This window comes from Scyliorhinus canicula, chromosome 13, assembly GCF_902713615.1.
Source record: "Scyliorhinus canicula chromosome 13, sScyCan1.1, whole genome shotgun sequence".
Lineage (NCBI taxonomy): Eukaryota > Metazoa > Chordata > Chondrichthyes > Carcharhiniformes > Scyliorhinidae > Scyliorhinus > Scyliorhinus canicula.
Genome location: NC_052158.1, coordinates 12,634,437 through 12,647,150, shown reverse-complemented (window position 1 = coordinate 12,647,150; position 12,714 = coordinate 12,634,437). Strand labels below are relative to the sequence as shown.

The window sequence follows — 12,714 nt, the reverse complement described above, 5'->3', positions numbered from 1 at the left end:
CCTCCCACAGTCCAAAGATGTGCTGGTTAGGTGGATTGGCCATGTTAAATTGCCCCTTAGTGTCCAAGGATGCGTAGGTTAGAAAGTGGGGAATTGGGCGGGGGAATGGGCTTAGCTAGGATGCTTTTTCGCAGTGCAGACTCAATGGGCCAAATGGCCTTCTTTGGCGCTGTAGGGATTCTATTCTATGAATTAATGCCCCTGTTCGATGAAGACCACATGTGGACTGCTGAGTGTAGTTTGCCTCTCTCGATTGAAGGAAAGATACACTTGCATTGGAGGTGGTACAGTGAAAGTTCACTGAATTTGTCACTGGGATGAAGGGATTGTCCCGTGATAAGAGCTTGAGAAAATTGGGCTTATCTTCTCTGGAACTTGGAAAAATGAGAGGCTTTCTCATTGAAACGTCCTGTAGGTGTTGATAGGATAGACACTGAGAGATTAATTCTGCCGGTTGGGAACATAAAACACATGGGCACAGTCTCAGGTTAGAAGGGGTTGATCATTTAGAACTGAAATGAGGAGAAATTTCTTCACCCAAAGGGTTGCGAATCTTTAGAATTCTCTACCAGAGGGTTGTGGATGCTCCATCGTTCAATATATCTCAGGCTGGGATAGATAGAATTTTAGTCTCAGGGAAGAAAAGGATATGGCGAGTGGCGAGAAAGTGAGGTTGGAATCCCTCATGGTCAGCCGTGATTGTGTGGAATGATTGAGCGGACTCGATGGGCCGAATGTGCCTGCTCCTCTTTCTTAGGATTTATTGTGAGCCTCGACCTGTACTCTCCAACACTAAGGTTATTGCATCTTTCAATTTCCTATCTATTCCCACTTAATCACCAGTACACCACCCTGCACAGCCTTCCTTCGCTTCTGCACAACCTCGCTTGTTCAATTAAGCTTCTATTTCATCACCTCCCAGACCATCTGCCAACTCCTCCTTTCCCACAGCTTCAATGATTCACCTTCCCATCAGGGTGTGGTACAGTGGGCAGATTGTTTTGTTCTGTGCCAGAGAGTCGTGGGTTCATGCCCTTATACAGCATTTAATCCACCATGGAATGAACATTGGCTACGCTGTTTGCACTATTAAGAAACCAGTACTGAGCGAGCGCTGCACTGTCAGAGGGTCAGTACTGAGGGAACGCTGCACTGTTAGAAAGTCAGTACTGAGGGAGTGCTGTACTGTCAGAGGGTCAGTACTTTTTTAATTTTTTTTTTATTTTTATTTTTTAAATAAATTTAGTGTACCCAATCATTTTTCCAATTAAGGGGCAATTTAGAATGGCCAATCCACCTAGCTTGCGCATTTTTGGGTTGTGGGGGCGAAACCCACGCAGACACTGGGAGAATGTGCAAACTCCACACGGCCAGTGACCCAGAGCCAGGATCGAACCTGGGACCTCAGCGCCGTGAGGCCGCAGTGCTAACCCACTGTGCCACCGTGCTGCCCAGAGGGTCAGTACTGAGGGCATGCTGCACTGTCAGAGGGTCAGTACCGAAGAAGTGCTACACTGTCAGAGGATCAGTACTGAAGGAGTGCTGTACTCTTGGGACATTGTACTCTTGGGAGGTTACGTCTGAGGGAACTTTGCACCTTTGGAGGATCAGTACTGAGGGAGTGCTTCACTATTGAGGAATCAGTACTGAGGGAGACCCACATCCTGTTCCTGGATCCTATTTCTCCTGTCCACCATCTACAGGGCAGAAGTCAGGAGTGTAATGGAATAGTCTCCACTTGCCTGGATGAGTGCAGCTCCAACAACACTCATGAAGCTCAACACCATCCAGAACAAAGCAGCCCCACTTGCTTGCTCCCCCTTCCACAACATTCAAATCCTCCACCACCGATGACCAGTGGCAGCTGTATGTAACATCTACAAGGTGCACTGCAGTAACTCACCAAGGATCCTTACGCAACGCCTTCCAAACCCACGATCACTACTATCTAGAAGGATAAGAGCAGCAGATAGCTGGGAACCCCACCACCTGGAGGTTCCCCTCCCAGTTACTCACTGACTTGGGAATATATCGCCATTCCTTCACTGTTGCAGGGTCAAAATCCTGGAACCCCTTCCCGAACACACTTCTGGGACTGCAGCGGTTCAAGAAGGCAACTTACTACCACCTTCTGAAGGGCAACTAGGGCTGGGCAATAAACGCTGGCCTAACCACATTGTGATGCCCACATCCCATAAATAAATAATAAATAAATAAACTGCCTCCACAGTCCGCATGACATTAATCATTCCCCTAATACTTCCCCCCTGTGCTCGTTGAACTACACTGGCCTCTCTTGTGCTATGTACTCTGGGAGAACACAGGCTGCAACTGGATGCAGCTTTAACCAAAAGATACTCCATACCTTGAAGTTAGTCCAATCTGATTTATTGAACCAGTAGCACAGTTAGCACAGTCCTCTATGAGTTCGACTCTCTGCTAACCTAAGTGTGGTTACTCTGTCTGACTGAACCAGACTAGCTCTTAGCCACGTGCTGTAGGTGTGATACTGTACATACACCCTGACTCACGCTGTAGATGTTCATCAGTGGAAAGAGGCGGAGTGTGAGTGCCTCGTGCCTTTTACAGTGAGTTGCCACCCCTGAGTATCCTGCCTGCTCATTGGTTATGTCCTGTTCTCTGTGTTCATTAGCTGAGTGTCTGTGCCTGGCTGTCTATCACTTTCTGCATGTCTGCATTTCATGATAGCCCCCAGTCACGCAATGCTGATAGTAACATTCTCACCACCATTTCCAAATCCCCCACAGCCTCGTCCCCTACCCCACCCCACTTCCCTATCTCTGCAATCTCCTCCAATCACTGCATCCCAACTTCTTTCGAGATGACCTCTCTCACAAAGTATCTCTGGCGCTTCCAGGCTGAAGTACCAGCACCTACTGTCAGGGAGAGAATTGGAGTGATGGTTAAGGTCACCACTGAAAATCTTAACGTGCAAACTTGTCTGTTTTCCAGGGAGAACCAACATGGGCGGAAGCCCCAAACCGATGATGGATCAGATTCATAGGTTCCTGGACATCGAGCAATCTCGGGAAGATTTTCTCGGTAAAGACATTCTTCCAAGAGGCCAGTAGTGGCGGAGAGCAATATTTGGGAGCGTGGGCCTGAAAATAAGGCTGAAAATAAGGCTGACCCTTATTTTATCACAAAATAATCAGTTAGATTTAGGACTGAGTTTAGGAGGAACTTCTTCACCCAAAGGGTTGTGAATCTATGGAATTCCTTGCCCAGTGAAGCAGTTGAGGCTCCTTCATTACATGTTTTTAAGGTAAAGATAGATAGTTTTTTGAAGAATAAAGGGATTAAGGGTTATGGTGTTCGGGCCAGAAAGTGGAGCTGAGTCCACAAAAGATCAGCCATGATCTAATTGAATGGCGGAGCAGGCTCGAGGGGCCAGATGGCCTACTCCTGCTCCTAGTTCTTATGTAATGGTTTGACATTAAAACATTGAGTTGACCCTACCCAGGCCACTCCCCCTCCCTATGGTTGTTAAGGGGGAATTTAGCATGGCCAGTCCACCGGACCTGCACAACCTGTGACTGTGGGAGGAAACCGGAGCACCCGGAGGAACCCCATGCAGACACGGTGAGAACGTACAAACTCCACACAGGCAGTCACCCTCAGAATCAAAGCCGAGTCTCTGGCTCGGTGAGGCAGCAGTGCTAACCACTGTGCCGCCGTGCTGCCATGCAGGTGCCACTGTGTTATGGGGAGCCCATGAACCCCTCTGGCCCTATCGGGTTCACCCCTCCCATCGGCTGGTACCAGGCTGGTCACCAGAATGAGAGTCCACATTGCAGCTAGTCATCCAGGGAGTCCTTCCACTAACCCCCTCCATTCCCAATGGAAGGTTGGGTCTGGAGGGCAGGGGTCGGTGTTGGGACACCTGCTTTTCTTGATCTAAACTGAAGAGTTAGTCTTGGGTGTAGCGGGCACAGTTTTTAAACATCGCAGCAACACAAAACGTGGAAGTTATTGTGAACTGTGAGAATGGTGGTGATAGAGTTCGAGGGGACGTAGACGGGTTGGTGGAATGGCGGATGTAATTGGACACACGCAAGCATAAAGTGATGCATTTTGACAGGATGAACAAGGAGAGGCAACAAAATAAAAAATAAAGGGCACAATTCTGAAAAGCGGGCAGGAACAGAGGGACCTGGATGTATTTGTGCATAAGTCATGGGAGGTGGCTTGACAAGTTGCGTACAGTGTTTAGCAAGTAAAGCAGACACTACCTCGGCTTTATAAAGAGAGATGCAGAGCTCACAATCGAGGAAGTTATTTCAATCCTGTATAAATCACTGGTTCAGCATCAACTGGAGTATTGCTTCCAGGTCTGGGTGCCACACTTGAGGATGGGGTGTGAAAACATTAGTGAGAGTGCAGAAAATTTCACACGAATGGTTCCAGGGTTAACAAATTTTAGTCATGGAGGATGATGGGAGAGGTTGGTGTCACAATATGTGGATATTGTGAGGAACATAAAGGGTTAATGTAACGTTACCACTCTAGTCACTAGATGGGCTATAGAGCAACCATACAAATGTCACATGCCTCCTTGACTTCTGGGAGAAAGTGGAAGGGAGGCAGACTGAGTAGATGTGAGTTAGTTGAGATGCTAGCATCGTTTAGTGTTGTAGAAGTGTAGTGTATTCTTTATTTGTCTAATTCCTTAGCAAATGTTCAAATCTAATTCAGTGTAGTGTAGTAAATTAGCTTTGTTTTTTAAAGACTGCTTGCTGTTCATTGTCAACACTACAACCTTCATCATGCTGAAGACCAATACAAAGAACACAACAGCTGGGGGCTGCTCTTCTCGGTTGGGAGGATGTTTGAGATAGATATTCAAAAGCAAGAGGTGGAGAAAGATTCAATCGGGGCTTTCAAAAGAGAATCGGATCATCATCTGAAGAGGAAGAATTTTCAGGACTGTGGGGAGAAAGGCACGGGGAGTGACACTGGGTGGATTGATCTTGCTGAGAACTAGTATGGGCACATTGGGCCGAATGTCCTCTTTCTGTGCTGTAACCATTCTATGATGTTAAGATTTCATGTATAAGGGCGGCACAGTGGCCGACTGGTTAGCACTGCTGCCTCACTGCGCCAGAGATTCGGCTTTCGATGTTGACCTCGGGTGACTATCTGTGCGGAGTTTGCATGTTCTCCCCGTGTCTGCGTGGGTTTCCTCCAGGTGCTTTGGTTTCCTCCCACAGTCCAAAGATGGGCAGGGTAGCTGGATTGGCTATGCTAAATTGTCCCTTAGTCTTCAAACATGTGCAGACAAGAGTATGGGGTTGTAGGGATAGAACCGGAGTGTGGCTCTATGTAGAGGACTGGTGCAGATTCAATGGGCCGAATGGCCTCCTTCTGCGCTGTCGCGATTGTATGAAAACAATGACTATGCCACACTACCAGACTGATAGTCATCTGGTGAATCCTGCCACTGCTTCCCAGTGTTCTCCAAGGGATAGGTACGGAGATGCGATGTATTACAGGGAATATTTTCCCTGCCAATGACAACTTAGCATGGTACAGTTTGTGATGACACCATTCAGTGTACCATGTCACCCTCCTCACCATGCTTATGCCTGCTTTCTATTGTACTCCAGAGATACGGCAGACAAAGTTAAAATTGCTCCCAGAATATTCATCCTGGTCCTTTGATCCACTGGGGAGCCTGGAGCTGCATCACATTTGCCTTTCTGCAAATGAACACATGGTTCCTTTATTCCTGTCACCTAACCCAACTACCCCATGAGTTTCTGCATAAACTGCTACATTTATCCCACCAATCACATCATTCTTCTGTCCCCCCCATGCAGCCCTTAAAGTGATCAGATCCCTCTACATTGGAGCAGTAGTCGCAAGCTTCCACTGGTTTCTGAGCTCTCATGCAGTTACACTCCCTGTGCTCAGGACCAATGGTGCATAGGAGCTGCAATTTAACTCTGGCCATCTTGCGTCTCTTAAGATGATGTTTTGCGCTGTGGTAGTCAACTCTTGTGTTAAGCATGGCCTAGTGTGGCTCAGGAATCCCACTCCAGCAGTCCCTCTCGCAGTGGGAGACGTTGTGGTGAGACGGTGCAGGTTTCGCCTGCCCCTGCTTTCTGTCTGGGTCCTCTCCCGTCTCAGCTGAGCACTCTGATTTCTGCTCATGTTTTCCGATGCGGGCGCTGTGAAGAATTCAGTCCAGTTGGTGAAGCTCGGATGGACCATGGAGGGTCAACACCGCACACAAAATCAGAGAGCATCCTATATCTCTTCATTAGAGAACTAAAGTCACAGGGACACAGAGTGTTATGGATGGGATAATAGTCCATGCAACCATTCTGTTGTAATGAAAATGGAGTGATCGATTAATCATACCAATAAATCCCTTATTTATTAGCCTAGAACATTAGCAAAGTTAAATGGAGGAAAATCAGCCAAATGTGGGGAGAGCGATGGTCCAATGTTGGTCCGACATCCAGCATGTCTATTGAGTAGAGGCTGCCCACTCTGGATGGAGATGTTTCACTTGGCTGAATGGATGATCTCTGGGTTAGCAGGTTCCAGCTCCATTCCAAAGGCTTCAGGGCAGATACTGAGGCAGTTTTGCACCGGCGGAGGTCAACACTGAAGATCCAATAGCTTTTTTTGAAGGGAATTCCAAGTGGCCCAGTATGCTGGCCAACATTCCTCAATCAATGCAAAAAAAACGACCCGACGCTAAGTGAGGTGGGAAGCGCTGTGGGGCAGATAGATTAACCTGTCGGTGTGGCTTTCAGTTCAAATAAACTTGCTCAGGAAGTGCCTGCTTCTCTTGCAGATGTATACGCGTTTGGGCTTGGCAGTAATGTCGACAGGGATGAGATCAACGCCATCACGTCCAAAAAAGATAAGGAAAAGCATGCGTTTTTCCTGCAGACCGATGATCTACCAGACGTATTTAACTCAATACTGGGTAAGAGAGGTTTGGTTACAATTTTGACCAAGGAGACAATTCCCCAAATTCACCTGGATGGCCAAAGGGGTGCAGGGAACAAGACTGCAGGAATGTGGTCGCTTCAATTGCTGAGCCCTTTCCTAATCTGGCGGAGTGGGGATGAGTGGGGCTTGTTTAACACACTGAGCTAAATAGCTGGCTTTTAAAGCTGACCAAGGCAGGCCAGCAGCACGGTTCAATTCCCGTACCAGCCTCCCTGAACAGGTGCCGGAATGTGACGACTAGGGGCTTTTCACAGTAACTTCATTGAAGCCGACTTGTGACAATAAGCGATTTTCATTTCATTTCATTTAATCTCTTCCATTCCCTCCATAAATCTCTCCACCTCACCTCTCCTTGTCTTTTAAAACCTCCTTTCAACACAGTGGCCATGCTTCTCAGCACTGCCATCCTTCCCTTGTCACCCAGTTTTGTTCCATTACGACTCTACAAAGTATCTGAAGGCATCTTAAGGGTGGTATATAAATACAGGTAGTCACTGGTGAAGTGGCAGCTGCAGATATTAGATGGTGGTAATAAACTCTGACCAGGCCTTGATCTGTCTACCAAATGTATATAGGCCAAAGGCTGCATTGAAACAGCAGACCGAGGGACAGTACATGGCTTGTGTTAAGTGCTTGCTAAGTCTTCCAGTCCTTTAAGGCTACAGTCCTTTTAGTAAAATTGTATTAGAACAGTAGAGGTTTAGGGAACAAAATCTATTTAGCCCAGTGTGCCTGTACTGTCACTTTACTGGAACAATCCCAAACTAATCCCACTATCCCCCTCTCTCTGGATGGCCCTGTATCAATCCCAAACTAAACCCACTCACCCATTCATTCCCTATAGCCCTGTATCAATCCCAAACTAATCCCACTGACCCAGTTACTCCTTACAGCCCTGTATCAATCTCAAATGAATCCCAGTGATTTGATCTTTGCTCATAGCCCGTCTCAACCCCAAACTAATCCCATTGCCCACATACTCCTTATAGCCCTGTATCAAACCAAAATAATCCCACTGATTTAATCTCTCCCCATAGTCTTGTATCAAGACCAAACCAATATGACCGTCCAATTCTCTCACCATATCCCTGTATCAATCATAAACTAATCTCACTGTCCCATTTAGGAGCATTCCTGAAGAATCCAAGATCTCAAGTCTCCATATGGCTAGATATTTGGACTTTATTAACCTTTGCCCAACAGGGTCCCCAAAACTGTGCACCATTCTACAACTGGCCAAACCACTATTATTCACTTACACATCTCCAGAACTCTGCTGATTGCTCATCCCAAAGTTTCCCCAACTTGCCCTTGCACTGATGTGGAATTCTGTTTTCAAAGCGCTCATAATTGTTTCATTAAATGTATGCACACGGTGCCTTGTCCTTCCTCCTAGCATGTGCTATCTCACACTTGTCCATCTTAAACTGCATCCGCCACCAACCTGCCACTTCTGCTTAACTGCCTCAGATATGAGGTATCGGTGATGGAAATGCCTTGAATGCTCACAATGGCAACATCTTCCTTGAAGTTGCTGCCCTCTTGCTCTCTAAATCTTCTCTGTCATTATTAATTATGAAGTTGTTACTACAGTCATTTATTTACGATCACTTAATAATCTTGACCTACATCAGGTCGACACAGGAATGTTCTTAGCCTCTATTGGTTCCTTGCCCGACAACGTTTCAAGTTTTAAATCCTGATCCAAGTGTTCAAATCCCTTCATGTCCTTGCACCTTTGTCCAACCCTACAACCCTCTGAGATCTCTGTGCTCCACCAATTTTGGACACTTGAGCCAAATTTCAATCGCTTTACTGTTGACGGCTGTGCATTCAGCTCTCCAAAGCTCTGGAATTTTCTCTCTCCTTCTCTCTTTCTTCCTTTAAACTCTACCTTGTTGGCAAAGCATTTGATCACCTGGCCTGGCATCTTGTCAGGTAGCTGGATGTCAAATTGTGTCAGCTGAGACGACTTGGGATGCTTTGCTGCACATGTGGTGCGAGAGGAATGTAACTTCTTGTTCATACCTGTGTACAAACAGCATCACCGGAGCAAGCAGGAGTTAAGCACTTGTCTGTAATTGGAATATCTACCCTTCAGTCTCCTGGAATGAGGTTTGTCCAACAACTGTCCTGTCCATTCATGCCTGATTGGGCAATATAGAAAATATAGAAGTTTGAGCACATTTATCAGTTTGATGCTTGGGATTTGATCTGAAGTAGAACTAACAAGCTAGGAACAGGAGGAGGCCCTACAGCTTGATCATGGTTGATCTTCACCTAAGCTACATGCCGCAGTACGATAGCAGAGTGGTTAGCATAGTTGCTTCGCAGCTCTAGGGTCCCAGGTTCGAATCCCGGCTTGGGTCACTGTCTGTGTGGAGTCTGTCCGTTCTCCCCGTGTCTGCGTGGGTTTCCTCTGGGCGCTCCAGTTTCCTCCCACAGTCCAAAGATGTGCGGGTTAGGGAGATTGACCATGATAAATTACCCTTAGTGTCCATAAAAGGTAAGCACAGTAAGAAGTCTTACAACACCAGGTTAAAGTCCAACAGGTTTGTTTCAAACACAAACTTTCGGAGCACTGCTCCTTCCTCAGGTGACCTGAGGAAGGAGCTGTGCTCCGAAAGCGCGTGTTTGAAACAAACCTGTTGGACTTTAACCTGGTGTTGTAAGACTTCTTACTGTGCTCACCCCAGTCCAACGCCGGCATCTCCACATCATCCATAAAAGGTGACGTGGGGTTACTGGGTTATGGGGATAGGGTGGAGGTATGGGCTTAAGTGGGGTGCTCTTTCCAAGAGCTAGTGCAGTCTCGATGGGCCGAATGGCTTCTTTCTGCACTGTAACTTCTATGATTCTATGATCTCGATTATTAATGCCCTTATCAGCAAGAATCTACTGATCTCAGGTTTGAAAGGCCCAATTAACCCTCGGCGTCGACAGATCTTTGTTTGGGGTGGGGAGCGGGGAAACCCCCTTGATCTCTCCTACTCTTTGTAATCCGAATTTCTCTCTTGCATGGGCTAAATCTAATTTCTCTTTGTTCTTAACTCCTTCACCAGCAGGAAAAGCTTCTCTGTATCTACCCTGCCTCTCCCTCCCATTATTTTAAACACCTGCACCAGATCAGCCCTCACTTTTCTATCTCCTCAGAAGTAAAAACCACATTTGTGTCACCCATCCTCATAATTCTGTCCAGATTTATTCATGTGCTTGCTAATACAGATTTTGAACATTGCTGAAAAGAGAGACGAGGGGGTGGATTCTCCGTCACCAGTAGCAGTGTTTCCGGTCCGGCGGAGAATCGAGCGTCAGGCTATAAACATGATTCTGCAGTTTCCCCTCCCAGCCAGCAATGTGATACACGGCCCGTGCTGGTGGGAGGATGAAATTGGGTCATTTGACTCCATCTGCACCCGATTACTGGGCTACAAGCCTGATTCTCCATGCCCCCATGATGCTCGGTCCCTTTCAGGCGTGAATTGGTGCAGGTATTTCCAAACTTGGCCCTGACGTAGTGGACCCTGTGGTGGATCAAGGTGGTGAGTACGTAACGTAGGTGCCTATCGGAGGCCCCCTCCACCCATCCTGCCCTGCCCATCAGAACTCCCCCCCTCCCCACCATCAGACCTCCAACAGAAACCCGCCCAACAAATTCCCCATCGGACCCCCCAACGGAGACCCCCCCCATCAGACCCCCAATAGGGACCCCCCAATGGAGACCCCCATCGGACTCCCAAAATAGCCTGCCACACCAGAGACCCCAACACCACCTCCCCACCTCATCAGACCCGTGTCTGAAAGCTGACCAGCAGTCCACACAGTAGGTTGATATCCCACTGCATTTTCACTTACCATTTCCTAACATCTGCTGCCTCAGAAAGAAGTATTCAAAGCAGCAGTTGTTAAAGGTGTCAGAGGCTTCCTGGAAATCCAGTACACGTCAAAGGGCTTGAAATCCCAATATGTTGCATTAGCCAGTGATTGACAGTTTTATTACTCCAGAGGCTGCTATGTGGTGGCTTATTCATTGATCGTTCCCTTCACGCTTTGATGCTGACCACAATGCTTATAAACAGTCTTGCTATGATTGACAGTCCCTTGCCACATCAAAGGCAGCTAAGTTCTTTGACTTCCTCTTTTTCACAGCAGGAAGCACCAAGCAGCTGTCTCTGCAATAATGTCTCCAGCGTAATAAAACTGTCGATCACTGACTAATGCAATATAGTGGTGTGCAAAATTATATTGAAGATCTGCATTTCAAACACTGTCAAGGGATTTCAAGTCTGTTGAAATGTATTGGGTTTTCCAGGGAGCCTCTGTCATGTAGCAGATAATGCTTTCAACATTTCTGTTTGAGGCAGCAGATGTTAGGAAGGGGTAAGTGAAAATGCAATGATTCCCTTACTGCCTGGACTGCTCTTTAGCTTTCAGGAAAGGGTCTCTGATGGGGTGGAGGTCTCTGATGGGAGTCTGATGGCAGCTTCTGATGGGGGGGGGTCACTGTTGGGAGCATCTGATGGTGGTCTCTGTTAGGGGCCTGATAAGGCTCGCTGTTGGGTTCCCTGTTGGGGTCTCTCTCTTGGGGGCCTGCCCATGTTGTTAAATTTTTTCATGGGCAGCACGGTAGCACAGTGGACTGCTCTTCAGACACCCCCATCAGATACCCCCATCAGAAGCCGCAGAAAGGCCCACGCAGACACGGTGAGAGTGTGCAAACTCCACATGGACAGTGACCCAGGGCCGGGATTTGAACTCAGATCCTCAGCGCTGTAGTCCTAGTGCTATCCACTGTGCCACCGTGCTGCCCCTTGCTGAACAATCCTGATAGTACCAATCGCTACACTAATAACAAATTTTAGATAATGAGTGGAACTGGTAACGTGGCTCATTTATGCTTGCTAGATGTTACATAAATTCATACACGAGGACCCATTCTCTGCAAACAAAAGGAATATTTTCAAGCCATTTGCCTTTCTTGCATTACCCAGGAGCTCAAATAGCCTATAATTGTCTGTTGTTGATTTCATGGCAATGCCTCAGCCAATCAAGGGTTGACTTGCCAACCAATCAGCGTCCCTTTTATCCTGTGTCACACCTTGTAGCGATAGTTTGAAATTTGGCACTCTTGGATTTGTCCTGTTGAGTGCAAGATGAAAAGCTTTGGCAGCATGTCTCTTTTTTCAGCAACATGCATGACCTGTGCAAGTGATTTACTGAGGGCAATGAGTTGTCAGCACTCAGATTCATTCAGCAACCAGTATCTTCACCACTCCTGGAGCCTATGCTAGAAAATTACCCACTGAAAGGGCAACAGGGTTCCATAGAAACCAAAGCACTCTCCCGACCAGTTGTTCAACATGAATTTTCTATCTGATTCTTTTTCTAAATAAATTTAGTGTACCCAATTAATTTTGTCCAATTAGGGTCAATTTAGCATGTTCAATCCACCTAACCTGCACATCTTTGGGTTGTGGGGTGAAACCCACGCAGACACGGGGAGAATGTGCAAACTCCACACGGACAGTGACCCAGAGCCGGGATCGAACCTGGGACCTTGGCGCCGTGAGGCAGCAGGGTTAACCCACTGCGCCACCTTGCTGCCCTTTCTATCTGATTCTTTCTCTTCACCAGAGGACCATCAGACGTTGGATGCACGGAATGTGGCGACTAGGGGCTTTTCACAGTAACTTCATTTGAAGCCTACTCGTGACAATAAGCGATTTA

At 47.2% G+C, this 12,714-nt stretch overlaps 1 protein-coding gene across 1 annotated transcript in view; it reads left to right on the top strand.

The window, feature by feature from the left end:
- The window catches only part of LOC119976752 (complement factor B-like), a 62,966-nt gene that overhangs the window by 29,278 nt on the left and 20,974 nt on the right, over nt 1-12,714 (top strand). The window contains exons 9-10 of the mRNA XM_038817488.1: nt 2,974-3,063; nt 6,827-6,961. Coding sequence (XP_038673416.1) covers nt 2,974-3,063; nt 6,827-6,961 — 225 coding nt within the window. The remainder of the gene's footprint in view (nt 1-2,973; nt 3,064-6,826; nt 6,962-12,714) is intronic.